The sequence below is a fragment of the Dysidea avara genome, chromosome 12 (genome assembly GCF_963678975.1).
Source record: "Dysidea avara chromosome 12, odDysAvar1.4, whole genome shotgun sequence".
NCBI classification, from domain to species: Eukaryota; Metazoa; Porifera; class Demospongiae; order Dictyoceratida; family Dysideidae; genus Dysidea; species Dysidea avara.
The window spans coordinates 10,665,775-10,686,374 of NC_089283.1; the positions used below are offsets into that span (position 1 = coordinate 10,665,775).

The following is a 20,600-nucleotide window of genomic DNA, read 5'->3' on the forward strand; positions in this document are numbered from 1 at the left end:
ATCATTATAACAGTTCCTCTAAAGTAGCTAAGCATAGTTAAGTTAGCAGCTTTGTGAACTTTAACACTGTAATGCTCACTTTCATGCTTAATACCGGTAAACTGTAAGTGTCAAAGTTTCCAAAACTGGCAACTTTTAGACTGTTGTTATAATTGCCAAAAACAGCAGCTACTGCACACGCTTTTATAAAATTGCCATTTTTGGCAATTCTAAGACTTTGTCACACAAAATTACCAATTGTGGATAACCGAATCCCACAATCAAATTCTCTATCATCTTTTATAAAAGAAAGTACATTTATTGCCAAGTTTGGATACTTTTGAGCGTCATTTGTGGTTACTCAAAGAAACACAAAAGTTGCCAATATTGGGTTGCCTGAAGTTGCCAATATAGTCAACTTTGGGCGGCCTGAAGTTGCCAATATTGGCAACTTTGGGTTGCTGAAGTTGGTAACTTTGGGTGGCCTGAAGTTGGCAACTTTGGGTGGCCTGAAGTTGGCAACTTTGGGTGGCCTGAAGTTGGCAACTTTGGGTGGCCTGAAGTTGGCAACTTTGGGTGGCCTGAAGTTTTGCCGAAAATTGCCAATTTTGGCAACTTTTAGGCTGTCCAATTGTTGCCATAAACAGCTTGTAACATACCTCGTATATAGCTATTGCTGACAACACAAAATACACCAGATCACTGAGTATAGCTCTGACATGATAACTACTGAACTCGGCTCCTCTCCGCTGTCACTCTCACATAGCAGTAGAGAGGAATGAAGATACTTTTGCCTCTTTCTGAAAAGATGTCTGAGCGAAGGAGCACTACTCTGATTTCGGCACTCAACTGAAAATAGTGCTAGTCCGGCTGTGCTACTCTTGCTTATACTGTTGCGAGTGGTACTGTTGTTCTCCTATGTCCGAGTCTATGTCCCCCTGTTTGTCACTAAGTCTAAATATTTTTCGATAAGGCGGTGGATATTTCAGTGTTTTAATGATCTCGATTTCACCATGTTAAGTAAGTCGTTCACACACAAAACTGTTAGACAGTTGATCAGAAACGCGAATCAAAAGTAAACGCTACTCGCCGACCAGTCGACACGTATGGTTAGCATTACGTAACCCGACCATTTTGCATAGCATCGTCATAGCAACGATCACGTGTACTAGACGCCATAAAGTGCTCACAAATGGAAGACAGTCCGTCACATCATTCGTGATTTATATGCTCTGAAGGAATGTTATGTTCGCAGTATTAGCACTAGCAAGATCCCTTTCGTTCATTTATGGTGAGTTCAAGGGTATTATAGGCTAGTTATTTATGCACTTGTCAATTTCATGCCCCACCCCCCCACCCCGGGGGGGTGGGGGAATACAGGGGATTTGACAAATCGTGGTGTCAAATTCCCCACTACTGGGGCAAAATCGGCTGTCAAATCCCCACTATGTCCCCACCCCCATAGTAGGGGATTTGACAGCACCTCAAGGATGACTAAGCGCATATTGCGTGCATGCGACTAGTAATAAACCTGCCCTGTAGCTAGTAATATTACAGCAAGTGCGATTTTATTGTTTAGAAATGCAACTACCGAAAATCGGTCAGTAAATTGGACAACTGTCAAGAAGCAATGTCAAATCCCCACCTCGGGGGTGGGGCATGAAATTGACAAGTGCATTAGTAGATCTAGTTGATAGATATCGTTACAGACGTTATTACAATATTTAAATCCGTGCAAAATCAACCAAGCATTACAGCTTGGTTGATTTTGCACGGATTTCACTTCATTTTGTGTTTTAAATACATATGACTGGCTTTGGGTTTGTTACACTGTACTACCCCAGTGGCGGATCCAGGATGGGGCATTTGGGGCAAATGCCCCCCCCCCCCTTCAAGAAATTGCATACAAGATCGAGATACTCTAATAGAGCAGTCAATTACTCTAATAAAGCAGTCACAATGTTCATGAGGCAGTGTAGCTTACCTATGAAGCTATAAATAGGATTTTATTTTACATAACAGACGTGATATAGTTGGTAAGGATAACTAGCTATTATTGTCAAGACCTTTTTTTTTTTTTTTTTTTTTTTTGGTCTTCAACTGGTTTTCAGTAAGTTTTTTTTGGTCTTCAACTGTTTTTCAGAAAGGTGCCCCCCCTCTTTCCAAACTCTGGATCCGCCCCTGTACCCAATTTCTTCTTATCTAAAGATAACATGATAACATAATGCTCCAGCTCGTAATGCTCATTAGCGTGTTACCCCTGGTGGGCTTTGCTAATTAACAATAACATGTGTGAGTTACAATGACTGTTTGTTATAAATAGAGCACGCTTTTCAAGGAATTCTTATAGAGCACACAGATTATAAACTTTTACTATTAAGTAGAATTTTCATTTTTAGGCCACATACTTAATTATTAGTTTCTCATCCCCGCCCACATGGCCATTTTTTTTTTTACCTCATTAAGGATTTTTTACACCACTGGTAGCTGAGTGCAGCTATCCAGCACTTTCTAAAGTTGCTACCTTGCTAGAGCAGTCTAAGAAAACTGCATTCTGAGTCATTTTAGCTAGTTAATTCAGCTATTTGGTTAGTAAAAAATAAAATAAAAAACTGCCCTGCCGCACTGCTATTTTGAGTACAGGAGGATGAGAAATTAATAATTAAGTTTATGTGGCCTTAAGGTAGAAATTAAGCAAGCTGTTAAGCTACAGTAACAGCAGTGGTGAAAGGTTAAGAAAACAGGTACGGAGGTCTCTAGTTTTTCATGTGATTGATTCTTGGTGGCTGTTCTATTAGAGTATTTTGACCCCCACGATTTTACACCAGGTTAGTTATCTCCTTGTAACTCTGTAGCTGTCAATGCAATTCTTTTAAAATCTTGAGCTATGATGGTTTACCTATGTGCAGACCACTCAAGTTATTCCCATAAGCCCTGCAGGCCAAGGGGTCTGACACCACCCAATAATCACGCGTAAGATTCCAAATCTCACCAACTTTTTTGCAAAGATTCTGGATTCCAAGCCAGATTCCAGATTTCAAATTTACATAGCTATCTGCATGTATATTAACATTTTTATGCACATGGCTGGCATCCAGGCTGATTGGATCAATGGCGAGGCCAGAAATGGAAGCTAAATAATGTTGTGCTATTGCCTGTACAAAAGCGTTGAGACACACGCACAGTGCTCACAAGACTGAACTGATTGCAAAACAGCTCAGTAGAAAATATACAACAAGAAATATATGGAAATAGTCAGACTTAAAGAACATTTATTGAGTCTATTTTATTAGAGATTCCAGATTCTTGTCCAATATTCCGGATTCCATTTCCAGGTGATTTGTGTTGGATTCCAGTTGGTATCATACCCCCTGCTGCAGGCATGACAAATAGTGTAAATTATTGTCCATACTTCTGTAAATATCCATCAGATTTGTACCAACTAATGTGTGAATTAGCCTTACTACATCCTTGAAGTAAGCCGAATTTCAAGGAGATTTGAGCTACACATTTCTTTTTTCTAATAGTTTCTGTAAAGTGTGCGAGAAATTAAAGATTATATGCTTACAACACTTCCTAGTGACTTTGTTCTTCGCACCTTGTTTATATAAGACATCTGGCGATTATAAACGCTCACATGGGGCGTGGCACTAAATGGAATCTAAAAGATTTCTGCTTACAACACCATCCCTAGGTACAGTAACTTATGGTTCTGCACAACTTGATAATCAGACATTAGAGTTTGTGTCCATGTCGTGTCTTTAAAAGTTATTGTATGGATTAGAGGTTTGATTGAAGAAAATACGCATATGGGCAAACCAGAATTGTCAGTGCTATATGGACTGTACAAACATGGCTATGTTGACTGGTATAACGTGACGGTAGGTGTAACATACAGTAAGGTAAGTGAAATATGTGTAAATACGCCTATTTTATATTTTAGTGAGGCCTACTTTTTATTTTAGCAAGGCTGCAAGAAAACTACAATATGATGACGACTCCTAAAAAGTTTTATCGTGTAACGCAATATAAATCTGTTGAGAGATGTTGCATAATCCAGGACTAATATTGTGAAACCGACCCTACACATAAATAAATCACAGTAGTGGCTACGTGTCTTTTATATGGGCATGCGCTTTGTATATAGTTTCTTGGCCACGCGATTCACTACCGTGAGTCTTGACCCCAAGAGCAGGTAAACTCGAAGAATTTTGTAGCTAATAAAAGCGACTATAACTTCAAAATGGAACTACCTATTAACTTCAAACAAAAACCGAGTTGTTTTACTCAACAAGATCTTTACTTTGGTACCACACACTGTAGGTTATAATACCTCAGGGAGATAGAGACAGAAATGGTCAAATTTCTGTGCAAAAGTGGCCACAAAGGTCACCAAAGGTCAAATCTGCGATGGCAAATATCAAGAAAGACATGCCATGAGGAATACTATTTATGTGGAAAGTTTCATGCTTTTATGAAAAAGTGCACAATTTGGCTAATATTAGGGGCTACGCTATTATACCCTGTACTACCACCTTCAGCATCCCACATAAGCAAAGTCACCAAATGCAAATAATTATGAGCCCTCAAAGTTTATCTAAAATTAATTTCTTCATTTTCCCCTTTGCTTTGGGGAGAGCGTTTTCTTATATTTTTTTATTTAATATTTAATAGATTAACCACAAAGGTAAGGTGAATACAAAAGGCAACAAGCCTATAGGGGTTACAACCTACCACCTCTATGTAGTACACACCATGGATTGTGTTGTGGCTTTCATTAATCATTATGCACATACCATGGCGCAACAAAAATTTTTAATGGATTGCTGGAATGTGGTTCATGGTTTGCCAGTGACTGTGCATATACAGTGTATATATATAAGTTGGGGTTGCTCCACACAACTTGCACAATTAATATTCAAATTTCATGGATAAGATGGCCGCGAAATCCATGAAAATTATTAAGAAGACTTCCTACCATGGTCCCAAGTTATGTATGTACCTTGACCACATCCAACTGCTACTGCATGCTATGACCATGTAGATTACCTGTAAAAACTGACAGGCTGGCATTAAATACAATACACCCAAAATCTATGTCACTTTTATACAAATGACACATTTGAGGATTTACAAGTTGGCCGGTGACCTTACAGTGTCCTGATTAGACAGGTTTCACTGTACATAAATTCAGTTATATAGCATTGTGAATGAATAATTTTGTACAAGCATCATGTACATTAGCTTACTTCTTCCATCTACAGTTCGGGGACTTCTGATGATGTATACTAGAGTGGGAATACTGAGGGTTATTTGCATGGTCTGTATGAGTACACCTTGTCGATAATCCCTCCATGAGATAATTCCAAGCCGGATAATACTGGCATTTGCTGCTACTCAAGTTGGTACCATAAGAAGTTTTTAGCTTGGTCTCAGTGAATTTACACTAGTCAGTGCAGATGTCTAAAAACCAATCATACACAGTTAATCAGTGTGAGGCAATGTGGAACTTTACATACTGTACTAGCTTCATCTTCTTCACTCCTTCTTTCGTTACTGAACCTCCACTCCTCTTTTCGTTACTGAACCTCCACAACAAGCTGAGTACATCAGTATTCTTGACTCTTTAATATCCATTCGACTTCTTCAAGTGGTATACATTTTTTTATTTTCAAATTAAAGTATACTTCACCACTCCATTGAAATCTAGTTACAATATGACAAATGTTTATTATTCATACTTCCCTTTCAAGGCATGGACTGCCATCAATAGTAACGGTGTTGGGCAAGTTACTTTGTAAAAGTAACTAGTTACATATTACTTGCAACTGAACTATTTAGTTACAGTTACATATTACCCATAAAAAAGTAACTACATGTATAATAATATTACATATTATATTACTTTGTGTCTGTAATACTCGTCAATAACTAACACTCAAGCAACTAATAACTTTAATATACCAGACTGAATAATGTACAACATAGCAAGACTTTATAAATACAGGATACAGGAAATTAACTAAGTGATGTCATATGATTAAAAATTATATTCATGCAATGTGTATGTGTACAAGTCAGTTCAATGATACACTTTATTACATCTGCCCCTCCTAGCTTTGGCTCGTTCTCAAGGACAATAGCGGTCTGGTGGTCTTCTGTCCCGTGTAGGATAACGGTGCTCAGGTCCCGGTGGGTCATCATCAATACTATGATGCTCTACTGAAGGAGGAGCCCAATCATTTTGAAGAAGCAGTGGAACTGTCTCATCTGAAGTAGTAGCAGCTTGAAACCTTGGTCTTAGTCGATTGACATAAACTGTTCTAGTTCTCCTTCCATCATGTATATAGTATATGTGATGAGACTTTTCACTGACTGGATGATCCATTTCCCTTCCCATTTGGGATCTAACTTGCCTGCTGTAGGGACAGATAGCCAAACTGAATCACCTATAGCAAAAGTTCTGGAAAGAGAGTGTTCATCATAGTGCTGCTTTTGCTGCGTGCTAGCTTGGGCATTGTGTGTTTCAACAAAATCTCTGAGCTTAGATAGCTTAGCTTGAAGCTGATGCTGATATGAGGTTACATCATAAGCCATACTAGATGGAATTGGTGGCTTGTGGGCACATCTGCCGTACATCAGCTCAAATGGTGAGACCCCAGTTGACGCATGAACAGCAGTACGGTATGCATACAGCACAAAAGGGAGATATTGTTCCCAATCATTTTGGTCAACGTAAGCACGCAGCATTTTCAAAAGAGACCTGATGAAACGTTCAACTAATCCATCACCAGCAGGGTGGTAAGCTGTTGTTCGTGATTTAGTGACACCGAAAGCATCAAGAGTCTGACGTAAGATGGTGCTCTCAAAGTTTCTGCCCTGATCTGAATGTAAGATGTCTGGGATACCATAGCGACAAAACACTGTTGTAAGCTCTCTGGTAATGGTTGCAGCTGTTTGATTAGGTATTGGTATTGCCTCTACCCACTTGGTCATGTAGTCTTGAATAACCAAAAGATAACGGTTATGTCGGGAAGTAGGAACTTCCAAAATATCTACCACTACCATCTCCCAGGGCTTGCCAATGGGCACAGTGGTCAAAGGGGCACGGGTTGGTAATCCAGGCTTAGAACGCTGACAAACTAAACATTCTCTGCAATACCTTTCTATGTCTTGCAACATTCCAACCCAGTACCCAACTTGACGTATCCTGGCTGTTGTCTTCTCAAATCCTAAGTGGGCAACAGATACAGCATCATGATGCTGATATAACAGAGTGGGGCGGTATGACTCTGGGATGAGAGGAACCAATACTGTATTAAGGCTAGGTGATGGTGTATACCTTCGACATACTAACCCATCATGCAGGCACAACTGTGACCAAAGCTGTTTGTATCAAGAGTAAGTGTGTGTATGCCATTCAGAATTATGAGGTGGGGCCGACTGATTATGACTCAGTACTTCATAAATTTGTTGGATAATGGGATCGTTAAATTGTTGCTGGCGTAATTCTTCAGTGAACAGATGTAGCTGCGTAGTTGCAGCAGTGTGTGTTTTTCTAGAGAGTGCATCTGCATTGCCATTGTCCTGCCCTTTGCGATATGTAATAGTGAAGTCATATTCCTGAATGGCGAGTGCCCATTTGGCTAGGAGGCCTTCCATTTTTTGTGCAGATAACCACTGCAAGGGAGCATGGTCAGTAACGATAGAGAACTGTCTACCTAACAAATAATGCCGAAACTGTTTAAGGGCATGGACAACAGCTAAGCACTCTTTTTTAATTACGCTATAGTGTTGCTCTGAAGTCGAAAGAGTTCTACTAGTGTATGCTACAACATGGCCAATTTGTTCAAGTACAGCACCAATACCTGTGGCACTGGCATCTGTATATAGCTGAAATTGTTTAGCAGCTGTAGAAAAGTCGGGATATTTAAGTATTGGGGCACACAAAAGGGCATCTTTTAGTTGTTTAAAAGCTAATTCACAAGACTTGTCCCACACATAAGGGGTCCCTTTGTTGGTTATGTTGTACAATGGGGCTGCGATATCTGCAAATTTGTGGATGTAACGACGATAGTAAGATGCAAGCCCCAGAAAACTTCTAAGGTTGCCTGGCTCAGATGGAGTAGGCCAGTTACGAACTGCAGATACTTTCTCAGCATCGGGGGACATACCAGTTGCTGAAAAATTGTGCCCCAGATACATAACGGAAGACAAGCCAATGTGGCACTTGCTGCCACGAAATGTAAGTCCAGCATTGGACATACGCTGAAACAAAGTGTCAAGGTGCTGTATGTGTTCCTGTAGATTGGCAGAATGGACTAATAAGTCATCTAAATACGTAGTGACAAATGATAAATCACCACAGATAGAGTTAATAAGCCTTTGAAATGATGAAGGAGCCCCAGAAAGGCCAAACGGCATTCTACGAAATTGGAACAACCCAAACCCAGGCCCAGGACAAAAGGCAGTTTTGGGTTGGTCCTTGCTATGGACTGGTAACTGCCAATACCCACTCCTGAAGTCAAGGGTAGAGAAAACTGTGCAACCCATCAAGCAGTCCTGGACTTCATCAGGTCTAGGAAGTGGGTAAGCATCCTTAACTGCGTTTATTCAGTTCCCAGTAATCAACACACAAGCGTACCTCCCCATTCTTCTTACGAGTAAATACAGCAGGGGCCATCCATGGACTAAAACTAGGCTCAATTATTCCCTGTTGCAACATGGTGTTTATTTGTTGCTGTACTTCTGCACGGTAATTCCCTGGTATTCTTCTAGGTGGTATTTTTACAGGGTTACCGGTTGTGGGAATGAAGTGTTCTGCAACTGTGGTATGCCCGGTGGAGGTACGAAACAGCTCTTTGTGAGCTTCAACGAGCAACAAAAGGGCTGGATCACCACATTCAGGCAGATCATAACTTGAGGTTTTAACATCAAAGATGGGGACAGCATAGTCATCTATGGCTTCCTCAGGTGACTGGGATACGCATGAAACTGGTGATGCTTTCATATTAACTGCCTTAGTTGCTTCAAGCAGTGGCTCCATTTCAGGTAGAAGTTTAGTCACAGCACTATTGTGTATGGTAACAGGTGATGTTGTGAAGTCAAGTAATAAGCCATGCTTTTGCATGAAGTCAACACCTACAATCACAAGTGTGAAATGGGCTCGCCAGCTGCTGACACTAACTGCAGTCCCTGTGGGGGCTTAGCTAGTTTGTGGTTAGGTGTAACAAGGTTCTCTCTTACTAACGAAACATACGACCCTGAGTCAACCATTACCTCAACTGCTCTGCTTTCTAGTACAGCACTAATTATGGACCCTTGTGTCCTTACTGCTGCTACAACTACACTACTATAACTATCTACATTACTACATAAAGGGCTCACTACTTTCAGGGACGCCCCCAGCCCGTGCGGGACGCCCCTTGTCCGTTTCCCGAACAACAGTCCTTCGCAAGGTGGCCCATCCTTCCACAATTAAAACATCGCTTTAATCTCGGGCAATTACGCTGCACATGACCAGGCTGGTTACAACGGAAACAGAGGAGTCTGGCTGGCTGCTGGGAGGTTCTCTGATTAGTTGCCATGGCGGCCACCTGTTCAGTCAGTGCGGCAACTTGCTCTGTTAAGGCTTCCACACGATCAATTGGCTGCTGAACAGCTGCTAATTTTTCACCAGGATTCTCAGCATCAATAGTCATCAACAACTTTGCTCGCTGCATCAGCTGCCCCAAATCATTAATCTCTCCTGCTGCATGCAATCGCTTGCTTATTTCCAGGGGGAGTCCCGTTAGAAACTGGTAAATCACTAACTGTTGGTGTGTTGTCGCATCTGCTGCCGACATAGTTCGATCTATTAGCCTTTTTAGTTCGTAACAGTATACAGACAATGACTCGCCAGGAAGCGATGAAAGTCATCCATCGACACAAACCATACTGGCCCCATTCTCTCCAGGATGTTCTTCTTAGCTTGGTCATAACTTGCTTGCTGCTCTACGGTCAACTCTAGCCAGGTAACAAGTGCTTCTCCCTCTAATAGTGTCGGCAATTTCTTTACTTTCATCTCGTCATTCCAGTCATTTGCACTGCAGCAGATCTCATAACACTTGAACCATTCAGTTGGGTCACCTTCTGAGAAGATTCTGGGCAAACTGATGTGTTTGGAACTCGTTGCAGCTGCAGCTGTGCTAGGGTTAGACATGGCCAACTTCAACCGTCCTCTGCTACCAATGTAATACCCGTCAATAACTAACACTCAAGCAACTAATAACTTTAATATGCCAGACTGAATAGTGTACAACATAGCAAGACTTTATAAATACAGGATACAGGAAATTAACTAAGTGATGTCATATGATTACAAATTATATTCATGCAATGTGTATGTATACAAGTCAGTTCAATAATACACTTTATTACATGTCCACAGCCTGAAGCTGTCACATGTGAAACTACCACCTTATCACGTGACATGATTGCGTTGTTGGACAACATGCAAATCTTGGTTACAAGTAAGAAGCTGGTGAATAAGCTTCATTCGGTAGGCTTCATTACTTCGTTGTGGCTAGGCATTACTCAGTGGATTACTAACAAGATTAGTAACTTCGTTACTTGTAGTAATAATATTACGTAATATTAGATTCGTTACAGTAACTATATTACTTAGGTAACGCATTACATTTGTAAGTAATGTAACTCGAGTTATGTTACCTGTTTTTATAGCGTATTTCATTATATTACTTAGTTACCACAAAAGGAATAATAGTGCGTAATGTAACGCATTACTCCCAACACTGAATAGTAATATAAATCATGTATCACGTGTGTTCACTTTTCTCTTGAGATGTTACTGTACAGGGACATGCACCGTGGAGCTTGTGTTGTGGCTTTCATTAATCATTATGCACATACGTACCATGGTGCAACAAAATTTGTAACGGATTGCTGGAATGTGGTTCGTGGTTTGCTGGTGACTGTATATGAGCTTGTGCTGTGGCTTTCAGAATCTGTAATACAGTAGATTGCTGGAATGGGGTTCGTGGTTTGCCAGTGACTGTGTATATGAGTTGAGGTTGTTCCACACAGCTTGCACAATATTCAAATTTCATGGATGTCTGCATGATAATGCAAGATTAAGTGAGACCTGTAAAAGAACAAGCAGGCACTGTATTTAACCTTAAATTAAACACACATGCAACTAAACTGGAACATCGACCAAAGACACTTGCTTGGATATCTGATGACACAATCCAGTAGGCACTGAATTATAAAAAGAATGTACAAAAAATCAATGTCAGGCTGGTAGATCCTCATGGCTTAACTATGGAGTGACATGTGTAACAAATGGGCAGTCAACAGAATGTACGACACAATTATTTTCTTTTCTGCAAGAACTTTTTAACACCTAGTAAGGGCACTACTAGCTCACCTACAAGAGCATTTCAAGAGATGTGATATTAACTTGTTTACATCAAGTACAACCAATGTTTGGTGTATGTGTGTGAACATGCGTGTATAGTGTTTGCACATTTTGTGTGTGTCTTGTGCTTGTACGTATATGATGTAAGCGTGTGTCTGTATGTAGTGAAATAAAAATAATAGTTAATTTATGTTTGTGATCTCTTTCATAACCCCACTTGTCCTACCATAGGAATGTATGTTATATGCTCACCACTTATCAGCAGATTGTGTTTGGTTGCAACACCTCTACAAGGCAGAATTCATCATACAACCCCATGGCTTGACCATTGAGTCTGTAAAATTTAATTATATAACTGACAAAAATTAGTGATATCCCCCCAAAAACACCTTCGCTGTAAAAAAAAAGGCACATCTAAGAAACTACAAGTATCTGTAACCCTATGTAAAAACTGCTCAGCTATAGAAAAAGACTCCATGAAATTAACTGGTGACTGAAAAGAGCTGATATCTGGAGCAGTGTTATTACAACTGACTATGATACCAAAGTTTTACCAAGAATACCTTGGCTGTAAAACAGGAAAATAAAAGTAAAAAGCGACCAAATTACCAGCCAATTAGGGTTACAAAGAATTAATATAGGATGTAGCAAGGGTGAATGTATAGAACACAGTTGAATGATTAAGATTCAATGATGCAAGGTACATGTAATAATTGTAGTTAGTTGTATCAACTTAACTTTTATTGGCTGCTTCAGATATCAGCTGTTTTGGTTACCAGTTACTTTTATTTGCCTGTTTTACAGCCAAGGTATTCTTGCATGAACTTGGTAAAACTTTAGTAATCATAGTCAGTTGTGGTATCATTGATTCTTGGCCGCTCCAGATATCAGGTCTTTCAGTTACCAGTTAATTTCATGGAGTCTTTTGCTGAGCTGTTTTTACATAGGGTTACAGATAGCTTGTAGTTTCTTGGATGCGCCTTTTTTTTTACAGCGAAGGTGTTTTTGGGGGTATAAACTACCTATGGGGAGGTAAATTTTCTCAAAATTCATGGGAAATATCAGGAGCGTATCGAATCCTATGGACAAGGGAGAATGTAACTCTGTAAACAGCGAAATTCAAACATGGCTGCTGTTTACTATAATAAGTAACTTTTAAAATTTCCTAATTAGGATATTATGCAGAGGCACATACTTGAGTATGTCACATTTCCGTGCGAAGAAGCAAAGCTATGGAAACGAAGTTCAATGGTACGACAGAGGAATAGTAGCTAGGCTTAGCAGGACAGTCTTTCTACAGTCACTAATCATGTTAAATCACGCGAAATTACTCCACTTCACTATTCCAAGCTCTACTTTCCACCTGACGATCTTCCTATCGAAGCAGCTTTACATAAGATGATGGAGTAGCAGCCCATTCAGTGTATCCCTGTTGCGCGTAAGAATGGTGTAACCAATTATAAACGTAGTAACACTGGATGCCATGTTTTACAGTAATTCCGCCCGTAGTATTGGTAGTGTATGGCGTTACACACTCCCTTGTCCATAGGATTCAATGAGCTCCTGGTAATATAAATGATCATAACTTTGGAATGAAATCACCTATTAACTTCAAATAAAAACCATGTTGCTTCGTTCAACAAGATCTTTATTTTGGTACCAAGTTAATTAGTGGGTCAGGGATATAAAGACAGAGATGATTAAATTTCTCTGCAAAAAAGGCAATAAAGGTCACCAATGGTCTGTTTGAATAAGTTAGCATGGAGCTACATATGTGTGAAAATTACATTTTTCCCTAGTCAATATACCATGGTGTGGAAATATACCATGGTGCATACCAGCTTTCTTGGCCACACGAAACACTACCATGTGTCTTTATATCTGTAAATTGTCACATTATCATTTGTTTAACTAGCTAAAAATGAAGATGATGATAATCTTCAACCAGTTGTACAGAAATCTGGTGAGTGGTGTTGCATGGGTACATGTGTCATAGTATGGGTTCTCTCTCATTTATCAAATACAGTGGGACTGTATTTAATTGCTCTAGAACATACATGTAGGATTTGTGTTTGTATTTTGAGTTTTAATCATACTGTACTAAGTATATCATGACCTATGTACTGTATGGCTTAAGTGAACTTTGTAACATTGACGAACATCAAAGGGTGTAACATACTGTGATATTGAACACAACTATGACTTTTGTTTCAAAGCATGTTTACACCTATGCAATACAATTAGTTGCTATTAGTGTACAAGCAATAAATTATTTTACACTGTTTACAGGAAGACTGACCATGAGTGAAATAGAAATGATAAAAGAAGAACTACAAGTGAAGAGTCAACAATTAGATGAAAAGGAACAAGAGACAATTTTGTTGAAGGCAGAAATAAAGAGAGTAGAAGAGAAGTTAACACTAACTACAAATTATCTTGAGGAGATAATTAACAGGTTAATAATTTAATATGGAGTCATATCTCTCTTTCTTTATTATTCACCAGAGCGGATTGGCCATGCACACATAGACTGTGATGTGTGATTACATATATACACAACCCAGCATAATTGCAGGTGTTAGGGCTTGTTTATTAATAACTAATAAAAAGCAATGTGTTGCCCTGAGTAAGTTTTAAGGGCCCTGCCACACATGTAACATGGATATACATGTACAGTGTGCAATTTGCTCTAAAGAATATTTACTGCACCATTGATCTGAGGTGCCATTTGAGGTGCTATTGTTAAATTACAGTAGGTCAACACTTTTGAATATCACAAGACACTTCTTCTGATTATTCAATGTCATTTGTATAAAGTCAGCTATAGAGCAAAACTATTATTCATGTTTTACTACCCTGCATTCAAACTAGAATATGCTATTGGACATAGGTAATATGTATCTGGCAAGCTTTCAGCTGCTAGAGTAAGTTTAAAATGTTTAGTTAAAGTTATGGTTATGACCAATTAAATAGAAATGTCACCTTATTTGTCTGAATATTGGTAACATACTGTATGGCTACAATCGTTTTGTTGTGTGACCAACAAAGCCAGTGTTTTTTTTCACACTTCAGTTATTAATAATTATCTTACTGGCACAACTCTGTTTTCCTCACAACATGCTATAGAATTCCCAGATTAAAAAAGGGCAAAATACATGTATAATATTTTGTAACTGTAAATACAAATACTTCTATATACTGGAGCAGACTGAAAACCAATGTAGCAGGCCTCGTAAGCTATTGAAATGGCATATCCTTTCAAGGTAAAGTGGGTATATACGTATGTATGCAAACAAAAATTAAGAGCACCCTTGAGAGAATTCGAATATGAAAACACAATGGCCAAACTATAAAATAGTTTTAATAGGACTGTGCGATATAATGAAAAAAAACTATAATTTTGATAAGTTTTTAATACGATAAATGATACTGTCATAGAGTGCTTACAGTTTTTAGAAGCCATAAAACTATTTAGTGCTGTAGCGACTGTTAGTGGAGTAGATAGATGTAGCTGCACGTATAAATCACATGGATCCAATCATGCCGTAACCTGTGGTTTTCTGTAGGAAACTAGACATGGTAAAACCACACCCCTTAATATATTGCATAACTCAATCAGGAAGATTGAGATACTCTAACATAGCGGTCACAGTCATATGCTGTATAACATAGCTATGCCATAGTAAAAAAAAGTTGACAAACTACAATTAAATGAAGTACGATTCCAGTAATACTGTAAAAAGCATGATGGTATCTAATATAGCATAGCTATGTCTATTTTGGCATTGAATAGGTGGTAGTAACATGCCAATTTTTAGGGATTTTCCCACATAGTTATGTTGTAATAGCTATTATCATTCATATAATTATCTTGTTTCACTGCCTTTTATCACTGGAAGCTTACTCGATCATTTAAAAATTATTTAGATGTAGATGACCTCCCTTGTTTCAATACTTTTTATTTCTACGATTTCTGCACTATAGAATTAATTTTGCAATTGAATATGTGCCTCATACATTAATTACTGAGAAGTGAAATGGCCATTGTGCTTCATTTTCAGCTACAGTGTATGTTTGGCACATTACACAATGTTTCAAATGAAGAACAGTAAGAGAAGTGTCTCTGTGATCAATCCAATCACTACAGAAATATGGATGATAAATACAATAGCTATAGTCAGCACAGCCACAGGGAAGCCATAACATGCTACCACGAATTGACACCTTGTGCTATCAGTGAAAAGAAACAGGACACAATGAAGGACAAACATTAGTCCATGCTGTGTGCATTGTACATACTACGTACTGTGGTATGCCAGAGGGCACCTGTCGGACTGAAGTGAGTGAAAAATTAAGCCGATACAGCTGTGGCTGTATTGGTCTGAAGGCATAGTCAGTCAGCAGAAAATTCCACTAAATATATTTTATTTTGTAGCAAGCATTTTGAATCACACTGTTTGGGCTTGGCTATAATTACAGGTATACCTCAACAATATATACTGAAGGTTTTGAGAGGCTCTATATTTGCAAACCTCTATGATCCCTATATATAGTACTGTTCAATATGTCGCTATACATGTACAAACCTATAAGTCTACTTTGCTGGAAAAATGATTGCAAGCCTGTACCTGTACGTGCTTTAATGGCAAAGTACATTGATCCATGCATTATTTTACCTGCAAGGCCAGCCTTATTGTTTGTCAGCATTTAGCTGGCCCAATTCAATGTTTTCTTGGTATTTCTTAGCTCTTTATGAGCACTCCTCCTACAGTACATAATATCAAGTAGTGTTCCACCAATAATCAGATTGGTATCGAATCTGAACCGTTATTAGGCATTTTGGCATCGATCAGTATTGGTTATTTAGGTATTCCCATGCTGATTAATAGCCACTTGTGCCAATCGTCATCATCATAACTATCATCATAAATGCTATGCTAGCAAAACTTAATGTACTGTATAACAGGCTGGAAATAGTGTTGAGCATTATTCTAGGAATTGCTTTGTTAAACATTGAGCAATTGTAGTTTGCATGAAAAGGATCAAAATACTCTAATAGAACAGTCTGCACAGTAAAATATTCTAATAAAGCAGTCACACATAGCTAACTTGAGAGGTGCGTAAATTGTATGGCAATTATCAGTATCGGTATCTGTATTGGTGAAAAATTACTGCTAGGTATCGGTATCAGATCGGTAGGTATTTTTCTGTATCGGTGGAACCCTAATATCAAGAGTACATAATAAAAATATTAACCCTTAATATTTTTATTATGCACTCTTGACAATGTACATGTATATCCACCGCTACACCACAAACACTGATAAGTTTATTTTTAAAAGTGGTGCCAAATACATGTAGTTCACCAAGAGGGTAAAAAAAAAGAGCAAATATTGAGCTTACAATGGGGGTAGTGATGTGACCATAAACTTGATGCACTCTTTATGAAAGTGGTCTTTATAATGTGGTGGTCAATTGCAAAGTAAATTCTATTAATGCACTTTCCTCCACTCTATTCCATTGAATCCAGATGTACTCCTACTGTAGGATGCATTTTTGCTATGCACACATTGTGGGTTTAACTGTCCAATCATTAGACCATTGGCCTGTTAACCCATGGGTTTAACTGTCCAGTCATTAGACCATTGGCCTGTCAGGGAATCACAGTGTAGTTTTCCATATTCATATTTTTGTTTAATATGTACATTGTAACAGCAGGGGCGGCAGAGAAGGGGGATTGCAAGGGGGGCTATAGCCCCTGTCAAAAAGATTATGGAGGGGTTAGCCCCCTAAATTTAACAATTGTGCTGATTGTATTACACCAAATAGCTAACTATACAAATGCTTAGCTACCTGCATTTACAACTAGATTCTACAAGAATCAACCCTAATAGAGCAGTTTGCCCCCAGACCCTTTAGAAGTCCACTGAATACTAATATATAGAGCAGTCACCCTAATACAACAGTCAAACTAATATTAATAGTATTCTGATAAACTGCTAAAATCACTCCCAAATTCAATCTCAGAGGGCCTAATTCTCAAAATTTCTGGGGAGGGGGCATGCCCCCAGACCCCATAGATTGGCATGCTTCCACACTAAGACTTGTCATCCCTTGGGTAAGCACGCTACACCCACTCCCCCCCTCCCTAAATAAAGGTGTCTCCTCCCCTGCATTATGATACATTTAAATAGCAGTAAAAAGTACAACCCTGGTCGAGAGACAAGAAGGAGACCACTTGGGAAACCCTGCGGGTGGTGCTGGCATCAGGGATTTGAGGAGCAACCAGTTTCCTCCATTAACTTATAGGTAAAGTCACTAAAAACCTATGACCAAGTCTGTGTGTAGGCCATGTGGTGCCCACTGGCTGTCTCCTGTATCCAAGTCCGTGTGTACTGTATATAGCTATTCTTCCGAGGTGTGATGGCATCCACTAGTGATTTTTTATACATTTGCTGGACATTTTGGTGCCACTTTTTTTAATGGTGGACAACTTCGTTACCATAGCAAACACATTTGGCATATTCAGTAGTTTGTAATATTTGTATGGGAAGAATATTTGCTTCTTTCTCAGTACATGTATGTATTGCATATTGTCCTGTGATTAAAAGCTGGATAGTTAGCTGCTAGTAGAGCTTGTAAGACCATGATATAGGCTGATGAACAGTGAGGTAGTGATGTATATAGGCATCAAATGACATGGTCTTTATAAAAGGGAATACTACTGGAAGTGAACATTTACTATAATACTAATGCACTCTTCCATTCCACCACACCACCACCATTCCAATCGACTATTCTGTTCCTCTGAATCCAGACATATGGACACCAATGTTTACATCAGGAATTCAATACTGGGTATTGTTTATTGTGACAAATTTAATACAATACAACACAGAATAGACACATGCCACCCATTAGTTTGTATTGTGGTGTGAAATGGTGGCCGTGTGCTATTTCGTTTTCTTCTAGCCTCACAACTGTAGTAAGACAGGCAAGGCCAAAAATTGCGGTTCGTTTTTTTGTTTGTTTGTTTTTAACACTGGATTTGATGGTAGATCCCTAAGACTATCTGTAAAGATGATTTTTGTCATGTATAATATTTCTATGATGGTTTATAATTTGGGAACAATGCTACTATTCTGTTCATCAACATGCCAACATGGGAATTTCCCCATAGTTTTATTGTAAGTTCGTTATTTCTAATCTTGGTTATTGTTTGGATCCCTACTTCGTTTTTGAAATTGATAATGTAATTACTAGTGTAATTACTGTAGTTACTCTGTAGCTGGCAATTATTGGCTGCACTCTATTTTCAAATTCGAACTTGACAGACATTTCTGTGTAGAAGATACAGTACCAAGCTGAGAAATTAAATACCTGAGTCCCTCAAACATCAGCATGAAGACCCTTACAATAAGTGAAAACCTGAACTAGTGTTGTATACTTTCCTTTTAGTCTAAACCACTTCAGAGCTGAGAAGGGCATGTTGGATGATATAATCATTGTAAAAGATAACCAACTTCATCAATTGTTCATAGAGAGGGTTCAGCTAGTACAACAAATACATGAGGCTGCAAGAGAGAGGAATATGTTAATGGTACAACTAGAAGAAGCTAGCAGAGTACATCAGAAACAGAGTAGAAAAATTGATGAGAATATGAAGGACCACCGTGAAATGTCTGCAGCTCTGAGTTATGACTTAAACGAGGAACGAAGTAAAGGATTTATTTTCAGGGCTGAGAGGTATTGTCTGACACTGTAATATAGTACACATTAAGCTAATTTCACATTCACTTGTGTTCACTATTGTATATAGGGATATCCTACTGAAACGTTATAAAGACTTGAGTGCCAATTCACAAGCTGTCAATGAAAAACTCAATAATATCACCCACAAACACAACCAGACCCTACAATATCTACAGTCATCTACACAAAGGTTATTATAAATTGGCTATTTAATTTAGTTAGGACACCAAAACATTGTTACTGTATGTTTTAATGATTTTTGTTAGGAACAAGATTTTGGAAGAGAGCATGGTGAAAATGAATGTACATTACTCTAAAGTGTGTGCAGAAAGAAATGAGCTGCAAATGATAGCAGCAATGAAGTTTGATGATGTTAAGTTGAGTTCTCCTAAAGAGGATGGGTGGTGTGTAACACTGAACAAATCCTCAAAGGAAAGAGATGAACAGTTTATTAACGGGGCATTGATAAAGAAGTGACAATGAAAGAAAGAATTTCATTTGTGCATGTATATTTAGCAGTATATAAATTCCAAGCTTTCAAATTATTAAGTTTATGATTCAGTGTGTACTTTTGTTTGGTTTTGTAAAATCCAAAACATTAGAAAAAGACCAACAAAAAAAACTTCCTAGTTTATACACCTGTAATTACATACATACTATTAATAATTCTGGTTACAATTAATGTAATTATAGTGTGTTGCACGGTGATATGATAATAAAATAAGTTTTAAAGTCTGCTCAAGAGGTACAGTACAGAACAGGATAAATGGGGAGAGCTATATATATACCAGGGTTATATGCTTATCTTCTACGTATATTGTCTCAAAAGATCACTTTAGTGCTATTATGCAATACAAATAGTACTAAATCACTCTAGTAGAAAATTGTTGTACACCTAATAGTATGTATAGTATGTACAAGTGGGTAAAGAGGGCTATATTATAGATGCCTTGTTACTGTGTATTGAACAGTTGTTCAATGGACGGGCAACATCTATATGTGCCAATTATGTACTATATATATATACATATATAGTTTATCAAAGATCAACACTGCTTATACTTTTGTAACCTTATAAAGTTCTGACTATATTTTAGTTGAAACGCTTCAAATTGTACCTATAAATTAAGAACTTTGAGATCTTGTGAAAGCTAAAATGGCTATATCTTCTGACAGCCCCAAGACCCCTGCTACCAGAGATTCTATACCCTGGTCAGTCCTCCCTCACATGAACTACTTTCTCCGCTACTGCAGGTCATAATCATTAATGTGTGAAAACTTTACATGGTTACACTTAAAGCTGCAAGGGAGTGGAGTCAAGTCACTATTCATATTTCAATATACATGAACTAGTGTGTTTACTGACAGTTGAGTGTCAATTTACACTGTATATATATATATTGTTGTAGACCTTCAGTGCTGGTCACTGTAAAGTGTTAATAATAAATAT

General features: G+C 38.4%; 1 protein-coding gene across 2 annotated transcripts; it reads left to right on the top strand.

The window, feature by feature from the left end:
• Nucleotides 1-1,131: 1,131 nt before the first annotated feature.
• Nucleotides 1,132-19,851, top strand: LOC136241636 (basal body-orientation factor 1-like). 2 transcript variants are annotated; one of them, XM_066032882.1, is made up of 6 exons: nucleotides 1,132-1,270; nucleotides 13,314-13,361; nucleotides 13,688-13,853; nucleotides 18,857-19,144; nucleotides 19,218-19,340; nucleotides 19,417-19,851. In XM_066032882.1, the coding sequence occupies exons 1-6, from the start codon at nucleotides 1,225-1,227 to the stop codon at nucleotides 19,625-19,627; spliced, it is 882 nt and encodes a 293-aa protein (XP_065888954.1). In that variant the 5' UTR covers nucleotides 1,132-1,224; the 3' UTR covers nucleotides 19,628-19,851. The 2 variants fall into 2 exon arrangements, with proteins under 2 accessions (XP_065888954.1, XP_065888955.1); XM_066032883.1 differs by lacking the exon at nucleotides 1,132-1,270 and adding an exon at nucleotides 12,585-12,836.
• Nucleotides 19,852-20,600: the final 749 nt, after the last annotated feature.